Source organism: Prionailurus bengalensis, chromosome B3 (assembly GCF_016509475.1).
Source record: "Prionailurus bengalensis isolate Pbe53 chromosome B3, Fcat_Pben_1.1_paternal_pri, whole genome shotgun sequence".
NCBI lineage: Eukaryota > Metazoa > Chordata > Mammalia > Carnivora > Felidae > Prionailurus > Prionailurus bengalensis.
The window spans coordinates 71434065-71458877 of NC_057355.1; the positions used below are offsets into that span (position 1 = coordinate 71434065).

The 24813-nt window shown below is 39.6% G+C and overlaps 1 protein-coding gene and 1 pseudogene across 1 annotated transcript; one reads left to right on the forward strand and one right to left on the reverse strand.

Annotated features, from left to right (window-relative positions):
- The first annotated feature begins 829 nt into the window (after positions 1 to 829).
- On the forward strand, positions 830 to 1798 carry LOC122467904 (olfactory receptor 11G2-like). Its single transcript, XM_043554479.1, has one exon. The coding sequence runs from the start codon at positions 830 to 832 to the stop codon at positions 1796 to 1798; it is 969 nt and encodes a 322-aa protein (XP_043410414.1).
- Positions 1799 to 9900: 8102 nt separating this feature from the next.
- LOC122468062 lies at positions 9901 to 24813 on the reverse strand (annotated as a pseudogene).

A 24813-nucleotide genomic window follows, 5' to 3' on the forward strand; every position in this document is an offset into this window, starting at 1 on the left:
ATAATTCATCACCATGCACCAAAAAGATGATGAAGCATCTGAGCTAAGAGACAGGTGTTCCTCTATTTGCCTCTATCTATTTTTCTATTTGAGAACCAGAATCTCCTAATAAAGGAGTGAAGCCAACTAGGGTACTTTTGGCATCAAATTAGCTGTTGCTCAGCAAGTAGAAGTTAAATACAGGTATAAGAAGCTAATAGGTATGTTAACTAACTGGGATTAAAATTAAAACTTTTTTAAAAAGAAGCTAACAAGTACTCGCTAAAATGGAATTTGTGGCACTGTCTTCAGCACCCTGCTTTAGTCAACAGAGCTATTCCGGACAGATCTCCTGACAATACCATGTTACTGACAACAAAGTAAGTAAGATGCTCTTTTTGTACTGACCTGGTTCAATTTCAGGTTATATTTAAACTTTGATTTTTCTTAAAATTTTCCAAAATGCTATACAAAATTTTCTTTTCAACAAGAATAAATGTTCTTTTCAACAAAAATATGAATATATTATAGAACGATACATCAAAAAAGAATTGATTTAAGTGCAAACAGAGAAAACAATTTGGATTCTATTGGGCCAATGAAATTTATACTCTGAAAATGGAGATTGATAGAGTAGGGGCTGTGGGAGCATACAAGTTTCTCCCAGAACCCTGATCTCACTGGGCGAAGCCAGATCCTGGGAAATGAGTTACTGACAAGAACCATACAGAGCCTGTTCATGAAAGTGCATTAAAGGAGTATATAAGAGTCAGAAGAAATAAAAATAACTTTTAAAGAGAGGGCAAATGACTCATATAATGCTTATTGCTCATTCCCTTCACAGATTAGAATGAGTATGTCAGAAGCCAACAATATCTCTGGGTCTGTGAGTGAGTTCATCCTCCTGGGCTTCCCATGCCGCAGGGAGATCCAGATCCTCCTCTTTGTCATCTTCTCCCTCATCTACCTTCTGACTCTCATGGGGAACACATCCATCATCTGTGCCGTGTGGTCAAGCCGGAAACTCCACACACCCATGTACATCCTCCTGGCCAACTTCTCCTTCCTGGAGATCTGCTATGTCAGTTCTGATGTGCCCAAAATGTTGGCCAACATCATCTCCCAGACTAAGAGTATCTCCTATGCTGGCTGCCTGCTTCAGTTCTACTTTTTCTTTTCTATGTGTGCTGCTGAAGGCTACTTTCTGTCTGCAATGTCCTTTGATCGGTTCCTTGCTATCTGTCGACCTCTACGTTACCCCACCATCATGACTTACCATCTATGTGCCCGATTAGTGGTTTTCTGCTGGGTAGGTGGCTTTCTATCCATACTCATGCCTGCAGTTCTCATGTCCCAGGTGCCCTTCTGTGGCCCTAACATCATTGACCATTTTTTCTGTGACCTGGGACCATTGCTAGCCCTGTCCTGTGCTCCAGTTCCCAAAACTACTCTAACTTGTGCTACTGTAAGTTCTCTTATCATCTTTATCACCTTCCTCTACATTCTAGGGTCCTATAGCTTAGTTTTGCGTGCTGTACTTCGGGTCCCAGCTGGCTCAGGTAGGAACAAAGCCTTTTCTACATGTGCCTCACATTTCTTGGTGGTTTCCCTGTTCTATGGATCAGTCATGGTGATGTATGTGAGTCCAGGTTCCAGGAGCCATCCTGGAACACAGAAATTTGTGACCCTGTTTTACTGCATGGCAACCCCATTCTTTAATCCTTTGATTTACAGTCTTCGGAACAAAGATATGAAAGATGCACTCAAGAAAGTCCTGGGAGCACCATCAAAAGAAATTACTAAAAATAAAGAGAAATGATATAAATTTTCGTATAATTCTCTCAGAAACATAGAATTTCTCTCACTGGGAGAAAAACTATCTTCTGGGCATGTCTGAGTGTTCAATTCCTTACTCCCATGACAATGTGACTTGTTATACACAAAGAATTCTCATCCTGTCTCAAAAGCAAATATCCACAGTCTTAAAGGTCTATTGTAGAAAATTCTGTACAATTTTCATGCATCAATGTATCATTCTCTGTTTTGTCATTTTTTGAAGCCCTAAAACAAATCTAATCAAGTTGAGGAGTACAAAGCTAATGCTTATGCTTCCTACTTGTATCTTGGCGTTTATCCTAGTACTATTTTTTTGTGTTTCAAATGTATCACTATTTTTCTCCTTTCCAATTACAGGTTTTTCTATAATGAAATGTAGCATCTACTCATTGCACTAACAAAAATTCAATTGCTTTTTTTATAAGATCAATAACCCAATATCTGTCAATGAAATCTGTTTTTCATCTGTGTTTTCTTTCATCTGTGTTGGTAAAGTGTCCAGTTTACATAGCAATGGAAACGGGAAATGATATGGTTGCTTCTTATGGAAACTTCTTAGTCCAGTTTTGAAGAGAATGCACAAAAGGATACATTCACATATGCCAAATCATTAAGTATTCCTTACCCAAACCTGGGTTTCAGCACCTTCTAAGCTTTTAGTTGAAGAACATGTACTGTTACAGAAAATAGGCATGAGAAACCAGGGAATAAATTCTGTCAGCCAAAATATAAGATACTGTCAGGAAATTGGCACTTAATATTAAACTTTTGACCTGGCCTGATCATCTTCCCATCCTTGGAAATGTTCATATTTTAAACTATGGCACAAAATTCCCTTTTTCTGGGGTCAGTTTGTGAAGTTGTCTCCTAATGTTGAAAAAAAAAATGGTTTGACTGACAACATCCAACCCAGACCAGACCTCAATTTAGTTTTTCATGCAAAAATAGATATTTTAAAGTCTTCTTTCAAGTTATTTTGGCTTTGGGGATATTTTCTGTAACAAAATATGCTGAGTGATGAAGCTTCCTAGACCACCAAGGGAAAATTCAAGACAACCTACAGTACTGAAAGGTTAATGTCTCTTTGTCTGATTACCAGGACTGCACCTACCTGAGGTAATGCTACACTTATGTAATTATAACAGGGTTCTTACTTGCATACAACAGAAACTAACTCTGGCTGATTAAGCATGACAGTGGGAAAGATTTATTGATGGGGTATCAGGAATCTCACAGAATCAAATGAAAGCTGAAGAACCAGAGTTGAGGCTCAGATTCAAAGACCAGTGTACAAACTACCCTGCAGAACTGGTCTGACGAACAATCACCACCCTACTTCTGCTTCTTGCATCACTAGCTCCTGAATCAAAATCTGGGTTAGCTGTATCTGCTTGGTGGAACCAAAAGTACATCCCTGTACTGTAGCTCCAAGAGAGGCTAAGAGAACTAATATCTGGCAATTAAAAAAAATCCACTTATGCAGAGATAAGCTCCATGCCTGCTAATATTGTGATTCTCCCACCCATAAAAAAAGGATTGAGATACTAGGGAGCCAAAAAAAAACAAACAAAAATACTAACTATAATAATCCATTTATTTGGACTCCCCAAGATATCCCTGAGCCATATCCCTCTAGAAGTTACACAGGATAGGATGTAACTAAATGATCCATCTATATAATAGCAGTGAAGTAGAAGCAGGTTGAGAAAGGGGAAATAAATTTCCCTATGGGTAGTTGAGGGCTTGTCTATCTCATGATGAGTGCTGTTAGAATACAGTCTGATACTTTTAAGTTATGGCTGGATTATCTGCAGTCCTGAGAAACAAGTTCAACTAAAGGGAAAAAAACATCATCCACCATGTAGGAAAGACTCCATTAGCTTCCGTGACATTTAGTGCTGCCTACTCACCTTTCTTAGAATTGGTAAAGAGTGAATAAGGAAGATTCTTCACTTGACTCCTTCACCTTAAGCCAAAAACTTTTTGCCTGGGGATAAATGGACCACAATTAACCAAATAACTGAGATCTTTATATCTGGGTTTTCACAGAGCCTAAAAAAGAGATTAATATTTTAAAATAAAATATTTAAAAATAAATATTTTTTGTTTTGGTCTAAATGTTATATTCATATATCTTTCAATAACCCGGGCTTAACTACACAGAGATGAATAATATTCTACTTTCTCTATTTCCTTTTCAATTAGGCAATACATTTTACAATGAATAAATTTTCATTATAAAAGCCAAATAGTACAAAATAATGAAAATCCTCATATCTCCATACTTACACACACACACACACACACACCCCTGTCTCTGTAGCAATGTGTTCAGTTTGTTGGGTATGGTTCTAGACCTTTTTCTGTGCATTTATATATTGAAATATAATTTCTTGGTTTTGAATGACTATGTAACTTGGATTATACTTAAAAATTGCTCTACAGGGGCGCCTGGGTGGCTCAGTCGGTTGGGCGACCGACCGGCTCAGGTCATGATCTCGCATTCCATGAGTTCGAGCCCCGCATCGGGCTCTGTGCTGACAGCTCAGAGCCTGGAACCTGTTTCAGATTCTGTGTCTCCCTCTCTCTCTGACCCTCCCCCGTTCATGCCCTCTCTCTGTCTCAAAAATAAATAAACATTTAAGAAAAAATTGCTCTACAACTGACTGGCTCTTACACCTACCCCCTATACTCATCTAAAAAGCAATGTCTGAGGGGAAATTTCATCCAGCTTCTGAAAGGGCTTCTAACTATTGGTCTGGGACACATTAGGACAATGAGGCTGAAGATGCAATTCTTCAGGAAAGACCCATTCTCAGGAGGCAGTTCATGGATGTGTGAGCCCACTACATCCATGACACAGTGAACTCAGGAGGTTCTTCTGCCACCAGATCCAGATTGAAATTAAGAAAACCTGTGACACAGGAGTATGCTTGTTCCCTCTAGGCAAAGAAACTATATTCCAAAAAATAAAGACAATTCAGTTATTTGATTAACCTCAACATTTTTAAGCTCTATATTCAGTCCTCAGACTTCTCTATACCTGCACTATCCAACACAATAACCATTACCCACATGGGACTACGGACCAGTTGAAATGTGACCAGTTCTTACAGCCACTCTGGAAAACAGTATGGAGCTTCCTCAAAAAGTTAAAAATATAATTACCCTATGACCCAGCAATCGCACTACTAGGTGTTTACCCAAAGGATACAAAACTACAGATTCAGAGGGTCACATGCACTGCAATGTTTATAGCAGCATTATCAACAATAGCCAAATTATGGAAAGAGCCCAAATGTCTATGGACTGATGAATGGATAAAGAGGATGTGAGATACATATAGATATAGATGATATAGATATAGATATAGATATAGATATAGATATAGATATAGATATAGATAGATAGATAGATAGATAGATAGATAGATAGATATAGATATATTAATCAGCCATCAAAAAGAGTGAAATCTTGCCATTTGCAATGACATGGATGGAACTAGAGTATATTATGCTAAGCAAAATAAATCAGTCAGAGAAAGGCAAATACCATATGATTTCACTCATGTGGAATTTAAGAAACAAAACAGATGAACATAAGGGAAGGGTAAAAGAGGGAGAGGGATGCAAACCACAAAAGACTCTTAACTATAGAGAACAAACTGAAATTAATTAATTAAAAATATACATATTGTATTGTATATATTTATTTCTCTATCTTTATTTCTGTCTCCTCATACTAGAATATGAACCTCATGAGAGCTAGATATCATACTCTACCCTCAATTCCCGGAGAAATGGCTAACACACTGTTGCAACTCAATAAATGTTTGTTGAATGAACCTGTAAATGAAATAAACAATTATTTGAGTTCCTACTATTAAAGAAGTCATTCTGGAACAGTGAAAAGATAGTATAACTTATATTCCCTGCTTCCAGGAAACTTACAATGTAACTGATAGGAAAGTAAAAAGTAACACAAATGAGGGGTGCCTGGGTGGCTCCGTCAGTTAAGCCTCTGACTTCGGCTCAGGTCATGATCTTTCGGTTTGTGAGTTCAAGCCTGTTTGTGAGTTCAATCCCTGTGTCGGGCTCTGGGCAGACAGCTCAGAGCCTGGAGCCTGCCTTGGATTCTGTGTCTCCCTGTCTCCCTGTTCCTCCCCCCATTTGCATTCTTTCACTCTCACTCTCAAAAATAAATAAAGATTAAAAATTTTTTAAAAAGTAACACAAATGATATTGCAACAGATACATAAAAGGCAGTCTGAGATTACAAGTAAATATTCAACAAACCTCAAAAACGCTATGAATTTAGAAAAGAATATTGGGCCCCTGGGTGGCTCAGTTGGTTAAGCATCTGACTTCGGCTCAGGTCTCGATCTTATAGTTTGTGGGTTAGAGTCCCACATCAGGCTCTGTGCTGACAGCTCAGAGCCTGGAGCCTGCTTCAATTCTGTGTCTCCTTCTTTCTCTGCCCCTACCCTGCTCATACTGTTTCTCACAAAAGAATAAATGTTTAAAAAATGAATAAATGTTTTAAAAAAGTGAATAAATGTTTCTCACAAATGAATAAATGTTTTTAAAAAATGTTTTTAATTGCTTTAAGAAAAGAATATTATGGGGCGCCTGGGTGGCGCAGTCGGTTAAGCGTCCGACTTCAGCCAGGTCACGATCTCGCGGTCCGTGAGTTCGAGCCCCGCGTCGGGCTCTGGGCTGATGGCTCGGAACCTGGAGCCTGTTTCCGATTCTGTGTCTCCCTCTCTCTCTGCCCCTCCCCCGTTCATGCTCTGTCTCTCTCTGTCCCAAAAATAAATAAACGTTGAAAAAAAAATTTAAAAAAAAAAAAAAAAAAAAAAAAAAAGAAAAGAATATTATGGTGAGGTATAGTGGACAAGAAACGTTTTTTAAGGAGAGCATGACTGGTGCCTGAAAATGGGCAAGTTATTAGTAAAACAATTGTAAGCTCAGATTGTAAAACAAAGATTATACTACATTAATTAGGGAAAGTGAGTCAAACAGGAGTACTAGGACACATATTTACTAAGGTTCTAGTTTGAGGACAAGTTGAATTACACACAAACTAAGCAATCTAGACACAACTAATCACATGTGACTTTTGCTAGCATAATCTCGTCTAACTGCTGACCCTTTCTCTCTAGGGTGGCACCTCTCATAGGTAGCTGCTCAGAATCAGTCTTCATACTTTTCTGAATTCCTTTCACACTGGTGTTCTCTGCTTTGGTGCCACTTGATTTCTGTTCCTTTTCTCAAGTGTCACATCTTCTCCAACTCACCATGCATTAAGATCGTTGTAACAGGGTAAAGATTTGCCACCCTTTTTACAAACAGTCGTCTATTATTACTACTCATGCTGTTTTCTATGCACTCCACAGGTCTGAAGGCTCATTACTCCATATTTGACCTTAATTTTCTTGGGCTCTTTTCTTGTTGTGAGTTCTTGTACTGTTTTTAGGGCCAGGATTTCCTTTTGGCGACCTATGCCAATGGCTGCTTTTAGGAGTTCTGAAACTGCTAAGACAATGGTTTTTCAAACTTTTCTGAACACAACCCACAGAAATAAATTTATTTTACATTGTGCCCATTACATACATACATATACAACTGAAACAGAAATTTCTTTAAAAAATAACACCCGTATCACAAATAATGCATTTCTATCCTATCCTATTTCATTCCATTTCTAAGGACACATCTCACAAAGCCCCAAGATGAATGACTGGTGGGGTGATTCATTTCCTCTTGGCAGGCTGACAGTATCTGTGGTCTCTGTAATTTAATCTCCTTCTAATCAACAGACTGAAAAATATTATTTATATATTCCTTGAGGGAAGATGGTTAAATTAAAGACGCCATTTGAAAGATTAGATTCACAGAAAACTACAACTCAAAACAATCTTTTTCTCTTTAGTCTTTTTAATTGTTTTCCTCACCATGGAACTCAAAAGTGTCCTTTCATTGCCAAATGCTATTTGCTCAATATTATGATGATTGTCGTTAGAAAAACTCATTATTATTCAAACTTGGTTGTACCAATTGTTTACAAAAATATCATTTATTATGATCAACAAAAAGTGATTTCAAATGGTTAGTCAACAGTTCTGTCTTATTTGCCTCCAGTCAGATTTATAAACATAGTGGCTTCTGGAAAGTTTGTATGCTTATCTTCCTTAACTTTTTCATACTTGTCAAAGGTCAGTATTATCAGTTGTTGAGTTTCATGAAGTCTAAAGTAATTAGAGAAGCTCTCCAGATCCGTCTTGTGCCAGGGACTACTGTCACCCGCCCAAAGTTCATCGCCCTTTTCCGTAACTAAAAGAAGCCTGACTTTGTTCAGAGTAGCAATGAGTCCAGCTAAAAACGTTTGCTTTTTCAGCTTCCTTGCAGCTAGTTTGGTCATGTGACATAATTCTGGCCAATGAGAATTAGACTGGGGGTTTCTGAGGGGGCTTCTGCTTTCTGGGAACTAGAAGCTGCTGTTTCAAGCTCCTCCACCCTGGAATGGGGAAAAACCTGGATGTTTAGTGCCATCTTATAACTGAGTAACAAGTAGCAGAATGAGGACAATAAGTTAGATGTCACAGATCAGACACAGAGCAGTATATAAATGTAACTATATATGTGTATGTATATATATTTATTTATATATATTTGTTTATTTGAAATTTTATTTTTTAGAGTTGTTTGAGGTTCACGGTGATTTCCCATATGCCCCCTAACTGCGCACATACATAACCTCCCCCGTTATCAACACCCCCCACCAGAGTGGTATATTTGTTACAACTGATGAACATACATTGACATAGAATCATCACCCAGTGTCCATAGTCTACATTAGGGTTCACTCTTGGTGTTGTATATTCTTCTGGTTTGAACAAATTTATGATGACATAAAACCACCAAACAAAACAGAACAGAAGAATTTGGGATTTGTCTCCAAAGTTTGTATAAGTAGAAAGGAGATAAGCATAAGGACTGATGGAAAAGAAGTTTAAGTTATGCCTTTAAAGGCATGGAGTGCTAGAACCTAGACAAAAATGAAGGAGGACAACAAAGGATCACAGGGAAGATGCCACAGAACTTAATGACATTAAGATTGGGAATGAAAAGGTAAGGGATTTATGAAGGTTAAGATTTTAGGTTCAGGTTATAGATCAGTGGAGCCATTGACAAATAAGTATAGCTAGGGCTAATTTAAAAGGAGGTTATCAGATTTAGGGTCAGACATTTGAATTAGGAGTGGACTTTCATGAAAAAAATATATATCCATTAGACCTACCTCCTAAAATGAAAGCACTGGCAAAATGTGGGTGTCAAGCAAGTCAATATAATCTTACCGAGGATGCTTGTTGGTGCCCAAAACTATACTTAGAATTATGGAATATGTAAAAATAGTGCTTTAAAACTGTTCCTGAGGGGCACCTGGGTGGCTCAGTTGGTTGAGCATCTGACTTCAGCTCAGGTCATGATCTCATGGTTCATGAGATCAAGCCCCACATTGGGCTTAGTGCTGTCAGTGCAGAGCCTGCTTCAGATCCTCTGTCACTCTCTCTCTCTCTTCCCCTCCCACACTTGCGGTCTCCCAAAAATTAATGAAACCTTTTTTTTTAAGAAAGTTTAAAATTGTCCCCGATATTGAGGGTTTTTTTTAAAAACTGGTTAATTATGTGTGTGATTACAATACATTCAACATTTGTTATTTTCTGAAAAGAACAACTGGCTCTGATGAAAGCAGAATTTGAAAATGTTGAAAGACATCAAGTAGTATTTAATTAAAACCAAAAGAAACTAAAAAACTCAATTATAGAGGAATACATGAAAATCTTACCAAGTTGTATTTCAAACTAACTGTATCTAAGGTAACTGCAACATAAGAATAATAACTTCCTAAGACTTAAATCATGAGTCTAGTGAATTTTTAAAAATCATCCTCCCAGTATATTAAAATAAAATAAAATGAAGGGAAAAAACCATAATCTCATCTTTGTTACCTTCCATCCTCCTAGACTTGCCGTATACTAAATTCAACTTTTGAATCCTTTAGAGATTTCCCATAATAACACATTCAGAATTTTCTTGAGTCCTCTTTCATATCTTTGTTCCAGAAGTTGTAAATCAAGTGATTAAAGAGTGGGGTTGCAAAAGCATAGAACAAGGTCACAAATTTCTGCATCCCAGGATAGTCCCCAGAACCTGGGCTAATGTACATCACCATGACTGAACCATAGAACAGACACACCACAGCAAAGTGTGAGGCACAAGTAAAGAAAGCCTCATGCCTTCCTGAGCCTGGGGGCACCTATAACACCACACTCAAGACACAGAAGTAAGTGCCATGTACAGGAAAGTGAGAAAGATGATGAGAGAGCTATTGATACCACAGATTTGAGTAATTTCACATACTGGAGCACAGGACAATGCCAGCAAAAGTGCAAGATCACAGAGAAAATGGTCAGTGGTGTTTGGACCACAGAAAGGCACCTGAGATGTTAGAGTCAAAGGAGTCAGTAACCAGAGAAAGCCCCTACCCAGCAGAAGACCACTAACTGAGTGCATAGGCGGTGGGTCATTATGGTAGGATAGCGGAAAGGTCTACAAATGGCAAGTAATCAATCAAAAGACATCACTGACAGAAATAAGCCCTCAGCTGCACACATGGAAAAGAAGTAGAACTGGAGCAGGCAGCCAGCATAGGAGATACTCTTAGTCTGGGAGATGATGTTGGCCAACATTTTGGGCACATCAGAACCGACATAGCAGATCTCCAGGAAGGAGAAGTTGGCCAGGAGGATGTACATGGGTTGACCACACGTCACAGATGATGGATGTGTTCCCCATGAGAGTCAGAAGGTAGATGAGGGAGAAGATGACAAAGAGGAGGATCTGGATCTCCCTGCGGCATGGGAAGCCCAGGAGGATGAACTCACAGACCCAGAGATGTTAGTAGTCTCCACAGTCCTTATTAGTGTGACCTGTGGAAGTGACAGAAGACTGTAAGAACCACAGAAATATTAACACTATTTTTCTTCTTTCTTTGTCCTGGTGAAGAGATACATGCTTGTTTTCCTCAATTCAGGCTTGTGATATTACTAACTTCCCTTTGGAAGGGTGAGTTCTTTCCTTTTCATCTCCTTCCCTCTCTCATTTATTCAATAAACATTTATTATGTACATATTATTGCCAGGCACTGTTCTGGGAGATAGCAAAAAGTGATGAATAAAAATGCAGAGTCCCGGGGCGCCTGGGTGGCGCAGTCGGTTGAGCGTCCGACTTCAGCCAGGTCACGATCTCGCGGTCCGTGAGTTCGAGCCCCACGTCAGGCTCTGGGCTGACGGCTCCGAGCCTGGAGACTGTTTCCGATTCTGTGTCTCCCTCTCTCTCTGCCCCTCCCCCGTTCATGCTCTGTCTCTCTCTGTCCCAAAAAAAAATAAATAAACGTTGACAAAAAAAATTTAAAAAAAAATAAAAAAAAATTTTTTTAAAAATGCAGAGTCCCTGCTCTTTTGTAACTTATGTCAAATATATTTTGTTCAAAGCAACTTCAAACAATACATTCATGGCTCCAGAATTTCTACATAAAAGGAGATTAGGAGCTTAAATCTGATTGGAAGAGATCTGAGGAGATTGACCTTGGAATCACATTTGCATAGAAAGGAAATTGTTTTTACTTAGACTATGTTTATTTTGGGGAAATTCATAGGGAGCTCCATACATCCCTCCACCTATATCACGGTGCTGCCACTGACACTGTAACAGCATATGACAAATCAGAACAAAATATTTTCTTGTCATGAGACATGATTATACTCAGTTGGAAAAAATAAGGAAAGGCTTTAGCAAAAGGTCAGTGACGGAGGCAGAACATTAATAGCATATACTAATGATAATGTGAAAAGATTTGGCTATAAGACGTTGTGTTTAGAGAAAAGCCCAAAAGAGTGAAAATTAGAGTACTTGTTAAGGAACAGTGGGATACAATTTTCACAGATTGGGCCACATGGCAGAGGACTCACTCACTGCCAGTCTAATTCAGGCTTCATTTGCTAGTCAATGGAAAACAATTGGAGCTAGACTAGTACCAGAACACAAGGATCAAAGGTTTATGGAAGCTACATTTGCAAGACAATTAGAGGGTAATGAATTTGCAGGAAACTATTAGAAAGCAGTTTCAGTAGCCCAAAGAAAAAGCCTGAAGAGCCTGACTTAGGGTAATGTATAAGCAAAAAGATACCAGGAATGGATTCAAGAGACATGCAATGGTAGACACCTAACCTCCTAGGCTTTAAAATCAGTACAGGTGGAGTTGCAGCAAGATGGCGGTTTAGGAGGACGCTGGGCTCACCGCACGTCCTGCTGATCACTTAGATTCCATCTACACCTGCCTAAATAACCCAGAAAACCGCCAGAGGATTAGCAGAACAGAGTCGCCAGAGCCAAACGCAGACGAGAGGCCCAAGGAAGAGGGTAGGAAGGGCGGCGAGGCGGTGCGCGCTCCACGGACTGGCGGGAGGGAGCCGGGGCGGAGGGGCGGCTCGCTGGCCAAGCAGAGCCCCCCAGTCTGGCTTGCAAAAGCGGAGGGGCCGGGCGGACTGTGTTCCGACAGCAAGCGCGACTTAGCGCCTGGGAGGTCATAAGTTAACAGCTCTGCTCGGAAAGCGGGAAGGCTGGAGGACAAAGGGAGGGAGAGCTGCTGAGCCCCCTGACAACAGAGCTCAGTTTGGTGGGGAACAAAGGCGCTCACCAGCGCCATCTCCCCCGCCCATCCCCCAGCCGAAATCCCAAAGGGAACCGGTTCCTGCCAGGGAACTTGCTTGCTCCACGCAAACACCCAACTCTGCGCTTCGGCGGAGCCAAACCTCCGGCAGCGGATCTGACTCCCTCCCGCTGCCACAGGGCCCCTCCTGAAGTGGATCACCTAAGGAGAAGCGATCTAAGCCTGCCCCTCCTGCCCCCGTGCACCTTGCCTACCCACCCCAGCTAATACGCCAGATCCCCAGCATCACAAGCCTGGCAGGGTGCAAGTAGCCCAGACGAGCCACACCACCCCACAGTGAATCCCACCCCTAGGAGAGGGGAAGAGAAGGCACACACCAGTCTGACTGTGGCCCCAGTGGTGGGCTGGGGGCAGACATCAGGTCTGACTGCGGCCCCGCCCACCAACTCCAGTTATACACCACAGCACAGGGGAAGTGCCCTGCAGGTCCTCACCACGCCAGGGACTATCCAAAATGACCAAGCGGAAGAACTCCCCTCAGAAGAATCTCCAGGAAATAACAACAGCTAATGAGCTGATCAAAAAGGACTTAAATAACATAACAGAAAGTGAATTTAGAATAATAGTCATAAAATTAATCGCTGGGCTTGAAAACAGTATACAGGACAGCAGAGAATCTCTTGCTACAGAGATCAAGGGACTAAGGAACAGTCACGAGGAGCTGAAAAACGCTTTAAACGAAATGCATAACAAAATGGAAACCACCACAGCTCGGCTTGAAGAGGCAGAGGAGAGAATAGGTGAACTAGAAGATAAAGTTATGGAAAAAGAGGAAGCTGAGAAAAAGAGAGATAAAAAAATCCAGGAGTATGAGGGGAAAATTAGAGAATTAAGTGATACACTAAAAAGAAATAATATACGCATAATTGGTATCCCAGAGGAGGAAGAGAGAGGGAAAGGTGCTGAAGGGGTACTTGAAGAAATAATAGCTGAGAACTTCCCTGAACTGGGGAAGGAAAAAGGCATTGAAATCCAAGAGGCACAGAGAACTCCCTTCAGACGTAACTTGAATCGATCTTCTGCACGACATATCATAGTGAAACTGGCAAAATACAAGGATAAAGAGAAAATTCTGAAAGCAGCAAGGGGTAAACGTGCCCTCACATATAAAGGGAGACCTATAAGACTCGTGACTGATCTCTCTTTTGAAACTTGGCAGGCCAGAAAGAATTGGCACGAGATTTTCAGGGTGCTAGACAGAAAAAATATGCAGCCAAGAATCCTTTATCCAGCAAGTCTGTCATTTAGAATAGAAGGAGAGATAAAGGTCTTCCCAAACAAACAAAAACTGAAGGAATTTGTCACCACTAAACCAGCCCTACAAGAGATCCTAAGGGGGACCCTGTGAGACAAAGTCCCAGAGACATCACTACAAGCATAAAACATACAGACATCACAATGACTCTAAACCCGTATCTTTCTATAATAACACTGAATGTAAATGGATTAAATGCGCCAACCAAAAGACATAGGGTATCAGAATGGATAAAAAAACAAGACCCATCTATTTGCTGTCTACAAGAGACTCATTTTAGACCTGAGGACACCTTTAGATTGAGAGTGAGGGGATGGAGAACTATTTATCATGCGACTGGAAGCCAAAAGAAAGCTGGAGTAGCCATACTTATATCAGACAAACTAGACTTTAAATTAAAGGCTGTAACAAGAGATGAAGAAGGACATTATATAATAGTTACAGGGTCTATCCATCAGGAAGAGCTAACAATTATAAATGTCTATGCACCGAATACCGGAGCCCCCAAATATATAAAACAATTACTCATAAACATAAGCAACCTTATTGATAAGAATGTGGTAATTGCAGGGGACTTTAATACACCACTTACAGAAATGGATAGATCATCTAGACACACGGTCAATAAAGAAACAAGGGCCCTGAATGAGACATTGGATCAGATGGACTTGACAGATATATTTAGAACTCTGCATCCCAAAGCAACAGAATATACTTTCTTCTCGAGTGCACATGGAACATTCTCCAAGATAGATCATATACTGGGTCACAAAACAGCCCTTCATAAGTTTACAAGAATTGAAATTATACCATGCTTACTTTCAGACCACAATGCCATGAAGCTTGAAATCAACCACAGAAAAAAGTCTGGAAAACCTCCAAAAGCATGGAGGTTAAAGAACACCCTACTAACGAATGAGTGGGTCAACCAGGCAATTAGAGAAGAAATTAAAAAATATATGGAAACAAACGAAAATGAAAATACAACAATCCAAACGCTTTGGGACGCAGCAAAGGCAGTCCTGAGAGGAAAATACATTGCAATCCAGGCCTATCTCAAGAAACAAGAAAAATCCCAAATACAAAATCTAACAGCACACCTAAAGGAACTAGAAGCAGAACAGCAAAGGCAGCCTAAGCCCAGCAGAAGAAGAGAAATAATAAAGATCAGAGCAGAAATAAACAATATAGAAACTAAAAAAACTGTAGAGCAGATCAACGAAACCAAGAGTTGGTTTTTTGAAAAAATAAACAAAATTGACAAACCTCTAGCCAGGCTTCTCAAAAAGAAAAGGGAGATGACCCAAATAGATAAAATCATGAATGAAAATGGAATTATTACAACCAATCCCTCAGAGATACAAACAATTATCAGGGAATACTATGAAAAATTATATGCCAACAAATTGGACAACCTGGAAGAAATGGACAAATTCCTGAACACCCACACTCTTCCAAAACTCAATCAGGAGGAAATAGAAAGCTTGAACAGACCCATAACCAGCGAAGAAATTGAATCGGTTATCAAAAATCTCCCAACAAATAAGAGTCCAGGACCAGATGGCTTCCCAGGGGAGTTCTACCAGACGTTTAAAGCAGAGATAATACCTATCCTTCTCAAGCTATTCCAAGAAATAGAAAGGGAAGGAAAACTTCCAGACTCATTCTATGAAGCCAGTATTACTTTGATTCCTAAACCAGACAGAGACCCAGTAAAAAAAGAGAACTACAGGCCAATATCCCTGATGAATATGGATGCAAAAATTCTCAATAAGATACTAGCAAATCGAATTCAACGGCATATAAAAAGAATTATTCACCATGATCAAGTGGGATTCATTCCTGGGATGCAGGGCTGGTTCAACATTCGCAAATCAATCAACGTGATACATCACATTAACAAAAAAAAAAGAGAAGAACCATATGATCCTGTCAATCGATGCAGAAAAGGCCTTCGACAAAATCCAGCACCCTTTCTTAATAAAAACCCTTGAGAAAGTCGGGATAGAAGGAACATACTTAAAGATCATAAAAGCCATTTATGAAAAGCCCACAGCTAACATCATCCTCAACGGGGAAAAACTGAGAGCTTTTTCCCTGAGATCAGGAACACGACAAGGATGCCCACTCTCACCGCTGCTGTTTAACATAGTGCTGGAAGTTCTAGCATCAGCAATCAGACAACAAAAGGAAATCAAAGGCATCAAAATTGGCAAAGATGAAGTCAAGCTTTCGCTTTTTGCAGATGACATGATATTATACATGGAAAATCCGATAGACTCCACCAAAAGTCTGCTAGAACTGATACAGGAATTCAGCAAAGTTGCAGGATACAAAATCAATGTACAGAAATCAGTTGCATTCTTATACACTAACAATGAAGCAACAGAAAGACAAATAAAGAAACTGATCCCATTCACAATTGCACCAAGAAGCATAAAATACCTAGGAATAAATCTAACCAAAGATGTAAAGGATCTGTATGCTGAAAACTATAGAAAGCTTCTGAAGGAAATTGAAGAAGATTTAAAGAAATGGAAAGACATTCCCTGCTCATGGATTGGAAAAATAAATATTGTCAAAATGTCAATACTACCCAAAGCTATCTACACATTCAATGCAATCCCAATCAAAATTGCACCAGCATTCTTCTCGAAACTAGAACAAGCAATCCTAAAATTCATATGGAACCACAAAAGGCCCCGAATAGCCAAAGGAATTTTGAAGAAGAAGACCAAAGCAGGAGGCATCACAATCCCAGACTTTAGCCTCTACTACAAAGCTGTCATCATCAAGACAGCATGGTATTGGCACCAAAACAGACACATAGACCAATGGAATAGAATAGAAACCCCAGAACTAGACCCACAAACGTATGGCCAACTCATCTTTGACAAAGCAGGAAAGAACATCCAATGGAAAAAAGACAGCCTCTTTAACAAATGGTGCTGGGAGAACTGGACAGCAACATGCAGAAGGTTGAAACTAGACCACTTTCTCACACCATTCACAAAAATAAACTCAAAATGGATAAAGGACCTAAATGTGAGACAGGAAACCATCAAAACCTTAGAGGAGAAAGCAGGAAAAGACCTCTCTGACCTCAGCCGTAGCAATCTCTTACTCGACACATCCCCAAAGGCAAGGGAATTAAAAGCAAAAGTGAATTACTGGGACCTTATGAAGAGAAAAAGCTTCTGCACAGCAAAGGAAACAACCAACAAAACTAAAAGGCAACCAACGGAATGGGAAAAGATATTCGCAAATGACATATCGGACAAAGGGCTAGTATCCAAAATCTATAAAGAGCTCACCAAACTCCACACCCGAAAAACAAATAACCCAGTGAAGAAATGGGCAGAAAACATGAATAGACACTTCTCTAAAGAAGACATCCGGATGGCCAACAGGCACATGAAAAGATGTTCAGCGTCGCTCCTTATCAGGGAAATACAAATCAAAACCACACTCAGGTATCACCTCACGCCAGTCAGAGTGGCCAAAATGAACAAATCAGGAGACTATAGATGCTGGAGAGGATGTGGAGAAACGGGAACCCTCTTGCACTGTTGGTGGGAATGCAAATTGGTGCAGCCGCTCTGGAAAGCAGTGTGGAGGTTCCTCAGAAAATTAAAAATAGACCTACCCTATGACCCAGCAATAGCACTGCTAGGAATTTATCCAAGGGATACAGGAGCACTGATGCATAGGGCCACTTGTACCCCAATGTTCATAGCAGCACTCTCAACAATAGCCAAATTATGGAAAGAGCCTAAGTGTCCATCAACTGATGAATGGATAAAGAAATTGTGGTTTATATACATAATGGAATATTACGTGGCAATGAGAAAAAATGAAATATGGCCTTTTGTAGCAACGTGGATGGAACTGGAGAGTGTGATGCTAAGTGAAATAAGCCATACAGAGAAAGACAGATACCATATGGTTTCACTCTTATGTGGATCCTGAGAAACTTAACAGGAACCCATGGGGGAGGGGAAGGAAAAAAAAAAAAGAGGTTAGAATGGGAGAGAGCCAAAGCATAAGAGACTGTTAAAAACTGAGAACAAACTGAGGGTTGATGGGGGGTGGGAGGGAGGAGAGGGTGGGTGATGGGTATTGAGGAGGGCACCTTTTGGGATGAGCACTGGGTGTTGTATGGAAACCAATTTGTCAATAAATTTCATTAAAAATAAATAAATAAATAAAAATAAAATAAAATCAGTACATACAGGTAATGAAATGCTCCTCAGGAGCTGAGAAGACACAGAAAAGAGACCTCACGTTCCATTTGCCACAGTAATACTCTTTAGATCTCTTCTGATTGTTCTCTCACTGGGATGCCTCACAGGAGAGAGTCACTTTGTACATCCTGGCTCCTTCTGTTCCCATACGTCAACATGCTGAAGACAAGTGTTCTTTTCCTTGCCTTTCCTCGCCTTTGGGTCTCTCTCTGAGCCCACTTCATTCCCCAATCCCCTGTTTTCTTTTGACTCCTTTGAATCTGAGTATTATACCTCATTAAATAAATTAGCTTCCACTTACAAAGTTTTCCTCTCCTACAAGCCACACATAATGGGTGTTGATCTGCTATGTTGTCACTCATGTGAAAGAGAACAGTAAACAAGAGAGTCATCTAAATTGTTGCCAGTGTTTTAAAGAAAAATTGATCCCTTTTCTGTTGGCTAAGAATACAGTCCTTTTCAACACATGAATAGAGGGGAAAGAAAAAAGAGACAGAGAGGCAAACTATAAAAAACTCTTAATAATAAAGAACAGACTGAGGGTTGATGGAGGGAGGTGGGTGGGGAATGGGCTAAATGGGTGATGGGTACTGAGGAGGGCACTTGTGATGAGCACTGGATGTTATGTGTAAGTGATGAATCACTAAATTCTACTTCTAAAACCAATATTATACCATGTTAACTAACTAGAATTTAAATAAAAACTTGAAACATTTTTTAAAAAGGTAAAAAAAATGAACTATTTCCGTATAAAAAGAAAAGAAAAAGAAACTAGAAACTTAGAAAAACCTCCTACCCTCAAAGAACAGTTCTTTTGAAGGTGACCTGCAAAGACAGAATGATAACTTAATGAAAACATTTCTTTAATCCCATGTCTAATATGGTTTGTATAAGAGGAATGGTGTTTGCAAAGGAAAATAATCATGAAAATTTTGCTCCATTTTCTTACCAATAGATAAAACAAAATGGACATTGAGACACAGGAAAGAAGTTATTGTTCCAAGTGCCCAGACCTACTTATCCCAGTTCAGCCCAGAAGTCAGAGATGTCAGCTCCTTGGTAGGACGTTTTTTGGTTCCTTTCTTTACAAAGATCCCTTTCAGGTTTTACTCAGAGAATAAAACAAGACACAAATCTTTCCATTCCCCATTAGTTATCCTTTTCAGACTCTAAAGCCTGTCTCTGGAGACCTCAACCCCAGGAGCAATGGAGGCAATTAACGTGCATCATACAGACTTGAGCATGTTTCACCCTCAGTGATTATCATATCGAAGATGAAAACTACACGAATGTGCACACATTCATAGGTGCACTCACAAATACACACACGTATGCACATATACACATATATTCCAAGCTAACATAGTATTATTCCTTCCAGAGTTTCCTCTCCTAACCTTAAGAAACTACTTTTTTTTTTTAATTTTTGTTTATTTTTGAGAGCCAGAGCATAAGAGAGCGTGTATGAGCAGGAGAGGGGCCGGGAGTAACAGAGAATCCCAAGCAGGCTCCATGCTGTCAGTGCAGAGCCCAACGCAGGGTTTGAATTTAGGAACTGTGAGATCATGATCCAGGCAGAAATCAAGAGTCAAATGCTTAACCAACTGAGCCACCTAGGCACCCCCTTAATAAATTACTTCTTAGCTAAAAAATTTGTTTGACATGAGATGCTTTCATGTCATTACTTTCAAGCTTTGTTAGACCTAGAGTCTCCTGTTCCTGTTGTCCAAATGACAGTTTAAAGATCCTGTCCACTATATCCTGAATGAGCCTATTAAACATCTACAGCATCTCCATACTTTTCAAACTGCTTATCCCTACATGTAGATCACATAGGATGGATGTTGGTCAACTAAGAAGTTAAGACACTGACAGAGACAAATTCATTTCCTCTTCTTCAAGTCAATAATATATTTTTAAGGCTTCCTTGGAGATATGTATGCTCATGTAACTGAGTTCTAGTTAGTAGAATGTAATTAAAACTGATGTGTAACACTTGAAGCTTTATCCAGGCATCATCCTTGATGATCTTGGATATAATTAAGTATGTTGACGTAGGAAGCTAAGTTTTGAAGATGATGAAGGCAAGGATGGAAAATACCTTGAATTCCAGAATCATCATTTGAAAAACAATCATCTGTCAATCAGGAACACCCATCTGGATTTTAAGTAACCAGTGAACATGTTTCATATTTGTTTTTACAATTTTTTAAGTTTAATTTATTTTGAGAGACAGCATGACAGAGACAGAGAGAGAGAGAGAGAGAATATGAACGCTGACAGTGCAGAGCTCCATGCAGGGCTTGATTTCACAACGGTAAGATCCTGACCTGAGCCAAAATCAAGAGCCGGACACTTAACCAACTGAGCCACGCAGGTGCCCCAAAACTTTTCATATTTGATCCACTAAAAAATAAGGTTGTTTGGAGAATAATGTGATTAATTGAATTAAATATTTACTTCTTGAAAAATATATGAAAACAATCTGTGGTTGACTATATTAAAATGTATATATTTGTGGGCTTATTCCCTTCAATTTTCTAATTCTAAAATGGCACAAATTAAAAAACAATGTTTATGAAGGATAAATTCTGAGAAATAAAAATTGTGAGTCATAAAGTGAGAGCATTTTAGATTTAGGTCAGTGTAGCCACATTTCCCTCCAAAGACACTTCAGAGCTTTCTTCAGCACTGTTACTTTTCTCTCTGTCCTTAGCAGCAAGACCTAGCTTTTCATACTGTGCTGCTGGCCTAGGTCTGCAAACTGGGCATTATAAATGAATATAGCAACACTATTTTATACCTCCATTAATATCAACTGAAAGAATATGCAACATATCCTTAAGACTTTTTTCATCCAAGATGACCTAATGTCTACCCTTCAAACCTACAATGTACATCCTCAAGAACACAAAGCTAATCACCACAATAAACAAAAACCTGGGGAACTGTATTAACTGCCCACACACCATTATAAAACCAACCTAGCTCTCTTGCTATTTTAATAGCACATACAAGGGATGTAAGATTCTTCAGAACTCACTAGATCTGTTACTAAACCAGGTTATTACTCTTAGAACTCTCACAAATCTTACACATCATACATTTGTTGGAGAATTTTTTTTAATTTTTTTTATATTTCGGAATTTAGTTTTGAGAGAGAAAGAGTGCAAGCAGGGGAGGGGCAGAGAAAGAGGGAGGGAGACACAGAATCTGAAGCAGGATCCAGGCTCTGAGCTGTCAGCACAGAGCCCAATGCAGGGCTTGAACCCATGAACAGTGAGGTCATAACGTGAGCCGAAGTCGGACACTTAACCAACTGAGCCACACAGGCACCCCAAGAATTGTTATATTCTAATCTCTTAAGATAGGTTCCCATATAAAAAACATAGCTTTTTAACCTCTTTACAAAGAGTAGTTTCAGGGCACCTAGGTGGCTCAGTTGGTTGAGCATCTGACTTCGGCTCTCAGGTCATGATCTCACAGTTTGTGAGTTCAAGCCCTGCGTCGGGCTCTGTGCTGACAGCTCGGAGCCTGGAGTCTGCTTCAGGTTCTGTGTCTCCCTCTCTCTCTGCCCCTCCCCAGCTCGCAATCTCTCTCTCCCTCTCTTTCTCATAAATAAACATTTTTTAAAAAATTTTTAAAGAGTAGTTTCTGCTGGCTCATAACAGCTGTAAAACACTTAACACAGACTTTGTCATAACTTCAATATGCAAGAGCAAAAAGCGTCCATGGAAATATGCTACAAAACATAGGGCTTGAGGTAACGTAAAGGAGTTGCTGTTGTTATTATCATTGTTATCCTTCCTTTTTAAATGGTTCTCAGATGGCAAGTCAAATATGTGGTCAAAGCCCAGAGATCTTTCCACTGTTTAGAGTCTATAGTGAATGAAAGGCTCAGAATTTCCATTTGGGCATGTTCAATTAGGAATGAAATATTATTTTAATTGAACACCTTCCCAACTGCAACTTCAAACTACTAACCTTAAACTCTGACAATGTTGATATAAAACAGAGATTTCCCACCTTGACTGTAAGACTCTGAGATGTCAGCTCTGTTTTCAAGAGGAATTGTGAAATTCTCAAAAGATCAAGTCAATACCATTAATTTGAATTCATCTTCTCCTTAAAGTTAATTAGATTGCTTACACTATGTTTGATGAAAGATGGAGCTATACTGTGGCACTCAGTGACACAGAATCTAAACAAAGATGCCAAATTTTCAAAAATGCATGTCTGATTATATCATTCTTTTGCTTTCAATTCTTAAATATTTCCTTCTCCCCTACAGGATCAAGTTCAACCTCTTTAGTGTCTCTGAGTTCCTGCCTCCCTAAGTTCATCTCCTTTCAGGACCCCTCCCCATTCATTCTAAACTCAGCAATACATGTGCTATATACTACTCCTTCTGCTTGTGATGTCATCATTCACCTTCCTCCCTCCCTTCTATCCAAAGAACTTCCAGCTTGTCATTCAAGATTCAGATGATTTATCAGGTTCTCTGTGAACTCTTCTTTGACACTTCCCACCTACACTTTCCTAACCTATACTTAGTCCAACACTCTTCTATGTTCCTCTAGCACCCTATGCATTCCTCTCTCTTAGCATTTTTCATTGGAATTAACACATCTATGCCCACATAAGTCAAGAATTCCTCAAGAACAAGGATCCTATCATATGTATCCGTGTTTTGCCAATACCAAGTGTGCTGCTTGGAAGACTTTGTAGGCCCCAGATTTCCATGTGTAAGACCACACATCCTCTGGCCTCCACACCACCATCAGCAAGACTAAAGAGAAGCAGCAAAGCTCTACCGTCTCCTGGTAAAGTTACCCTCATCTCCCTCCCCATCAACCTTTCTACAATGTCTGCTGTGAAGACAGCATCAGTACATTGCCTTCTCCCAAAATGGCTATGATCTCACTCCACTAGTAACAAAGAGAGTCTTCCTTGTCTTTTTTGCTGCTTCCAGGTTTTTATCCCTCCTTCCTCTCTAAAAGCTATGTTTTAAAGTTCAATCTCCCTTTAGAGGAAGAGGACAAAGAGGAATGGAGACAGAATAAAGAAAAGACAAGAAGTCATTTATCTAAGGTTACTTACTGAAAGCTCCCAATCTACTAACCATAATCCACCCCATCCACACCCACTCTCATTACAAAGAAGAACATAAGAAGCCACAGAACAGCACTGTCCATTATGGTAACCACTAGCTAGCTGTGGCTACTGGCACTCAAAATATGACTGGTCCATATTGAGATGTACTGTAAGTATGAAATTCAGCCCCATTCTCAAGACTTAGTATACAAAAAACTAATACAAAATATCTGGTTAATAATTTTATATTGATTACAAGTTAAAACATTTTTATATTGAACTAATGGGTCATTAAAATTAATTTCACTGTTTCTTTTCATTTTTTGTGTGGTAGAAAATTTTACATTATACATGTTGCTTGCATGTGTCGCTCATCTATTTCTGGGATGGGTATGTAAGATCAAGTCCACCTGAGGTGTGCAGTGCTAGACAGAGAGAGAAAGACAGATACCATATTATTTCATTCATATGTGGAATTTAAGAAACAGAACAGATGAACATAGGGGAAGGAGGAAAAAGAGAGGCAAACAAACCACAAGAGACTCTTAATCATAGAGAACAAACTGAGGGTTGATGGAGGGAGGTGGGTGAGGGATGGGCTAATGGGTTTTGGGTACTCAGGAGGGCACTTGTGATGAGCACTGGGTGTTATATGTAAGTGATGAATCACTAAATTCTACTCCTGAAACCAATATTATACTATATGTTAACTAACTAGAATTTAAATAAAAACTTGAAAAAAAAAGAAAAGCATACAGACAGAAGATGAGCTCTCTTCCTCCTTGAGGTCAGGCACATCACAACTCTGGCTCACAGTGGGGGAGGAATTTAACACCAGGCAGAAGCCAATCAGCTCAGCTAGGAGGTACTTCAGAGTCTCAGGAGAGGCTCTGCTATGTGATCTAAAGACTTGGCAACACTGAGAAGCCTCAGAGCAAATTTCTTCATGTGCCAAGGGTTTGCACACCTCAGGCCAGAACCAAAATTATTCCTTTCTTTAATTTTATCCCTGGTGATAATGCAGTTTCTAACAATCATGAGCACTAGGGTAGAAGAAACTCCCTGAGGTAAAAGTCTGCCCTTGGAGGTGGGGGGGGGGGGGGGGGCTGCCTCCTTGAGACCACTCTCTGTGTCCTCAAAGAGCAAACCAAAGGGGCAGGCACCTTGGGGGGCAGAGCAATGATAGAGTTGGGGAGTGGAGAAATATTCGTGACCTGAAGGGAAAAAATCCTATCCTATCTGTAGTTGCAATTACTGAGAAAAAGCTGTAACAGCAACATCACAAGATGGAAAGAAAATGCACACACAGACAAGACTGCAGCAGCAGGTGTTGCTGGAAAAGAATATAATGAAAATGCTAACATTATAACAATCAAAAAAAACAAAAACAAAAACAAAACTGACATTGGTAATGCGCTTTACATTTCAAAATTATTTTTAATTGTGGTCAAGTATATATCACATGACATTTAACAAATCTTAATATTTTAAGTACACAGTTCAGTGGCATTAAGCACATTCACATTGTTGAGCAACCATTACCACCACTGGTCTCCAGAATTTTTCATCTTCCAAAAGAGAATGTGTATCCATTAAACAATTATTCTCCAT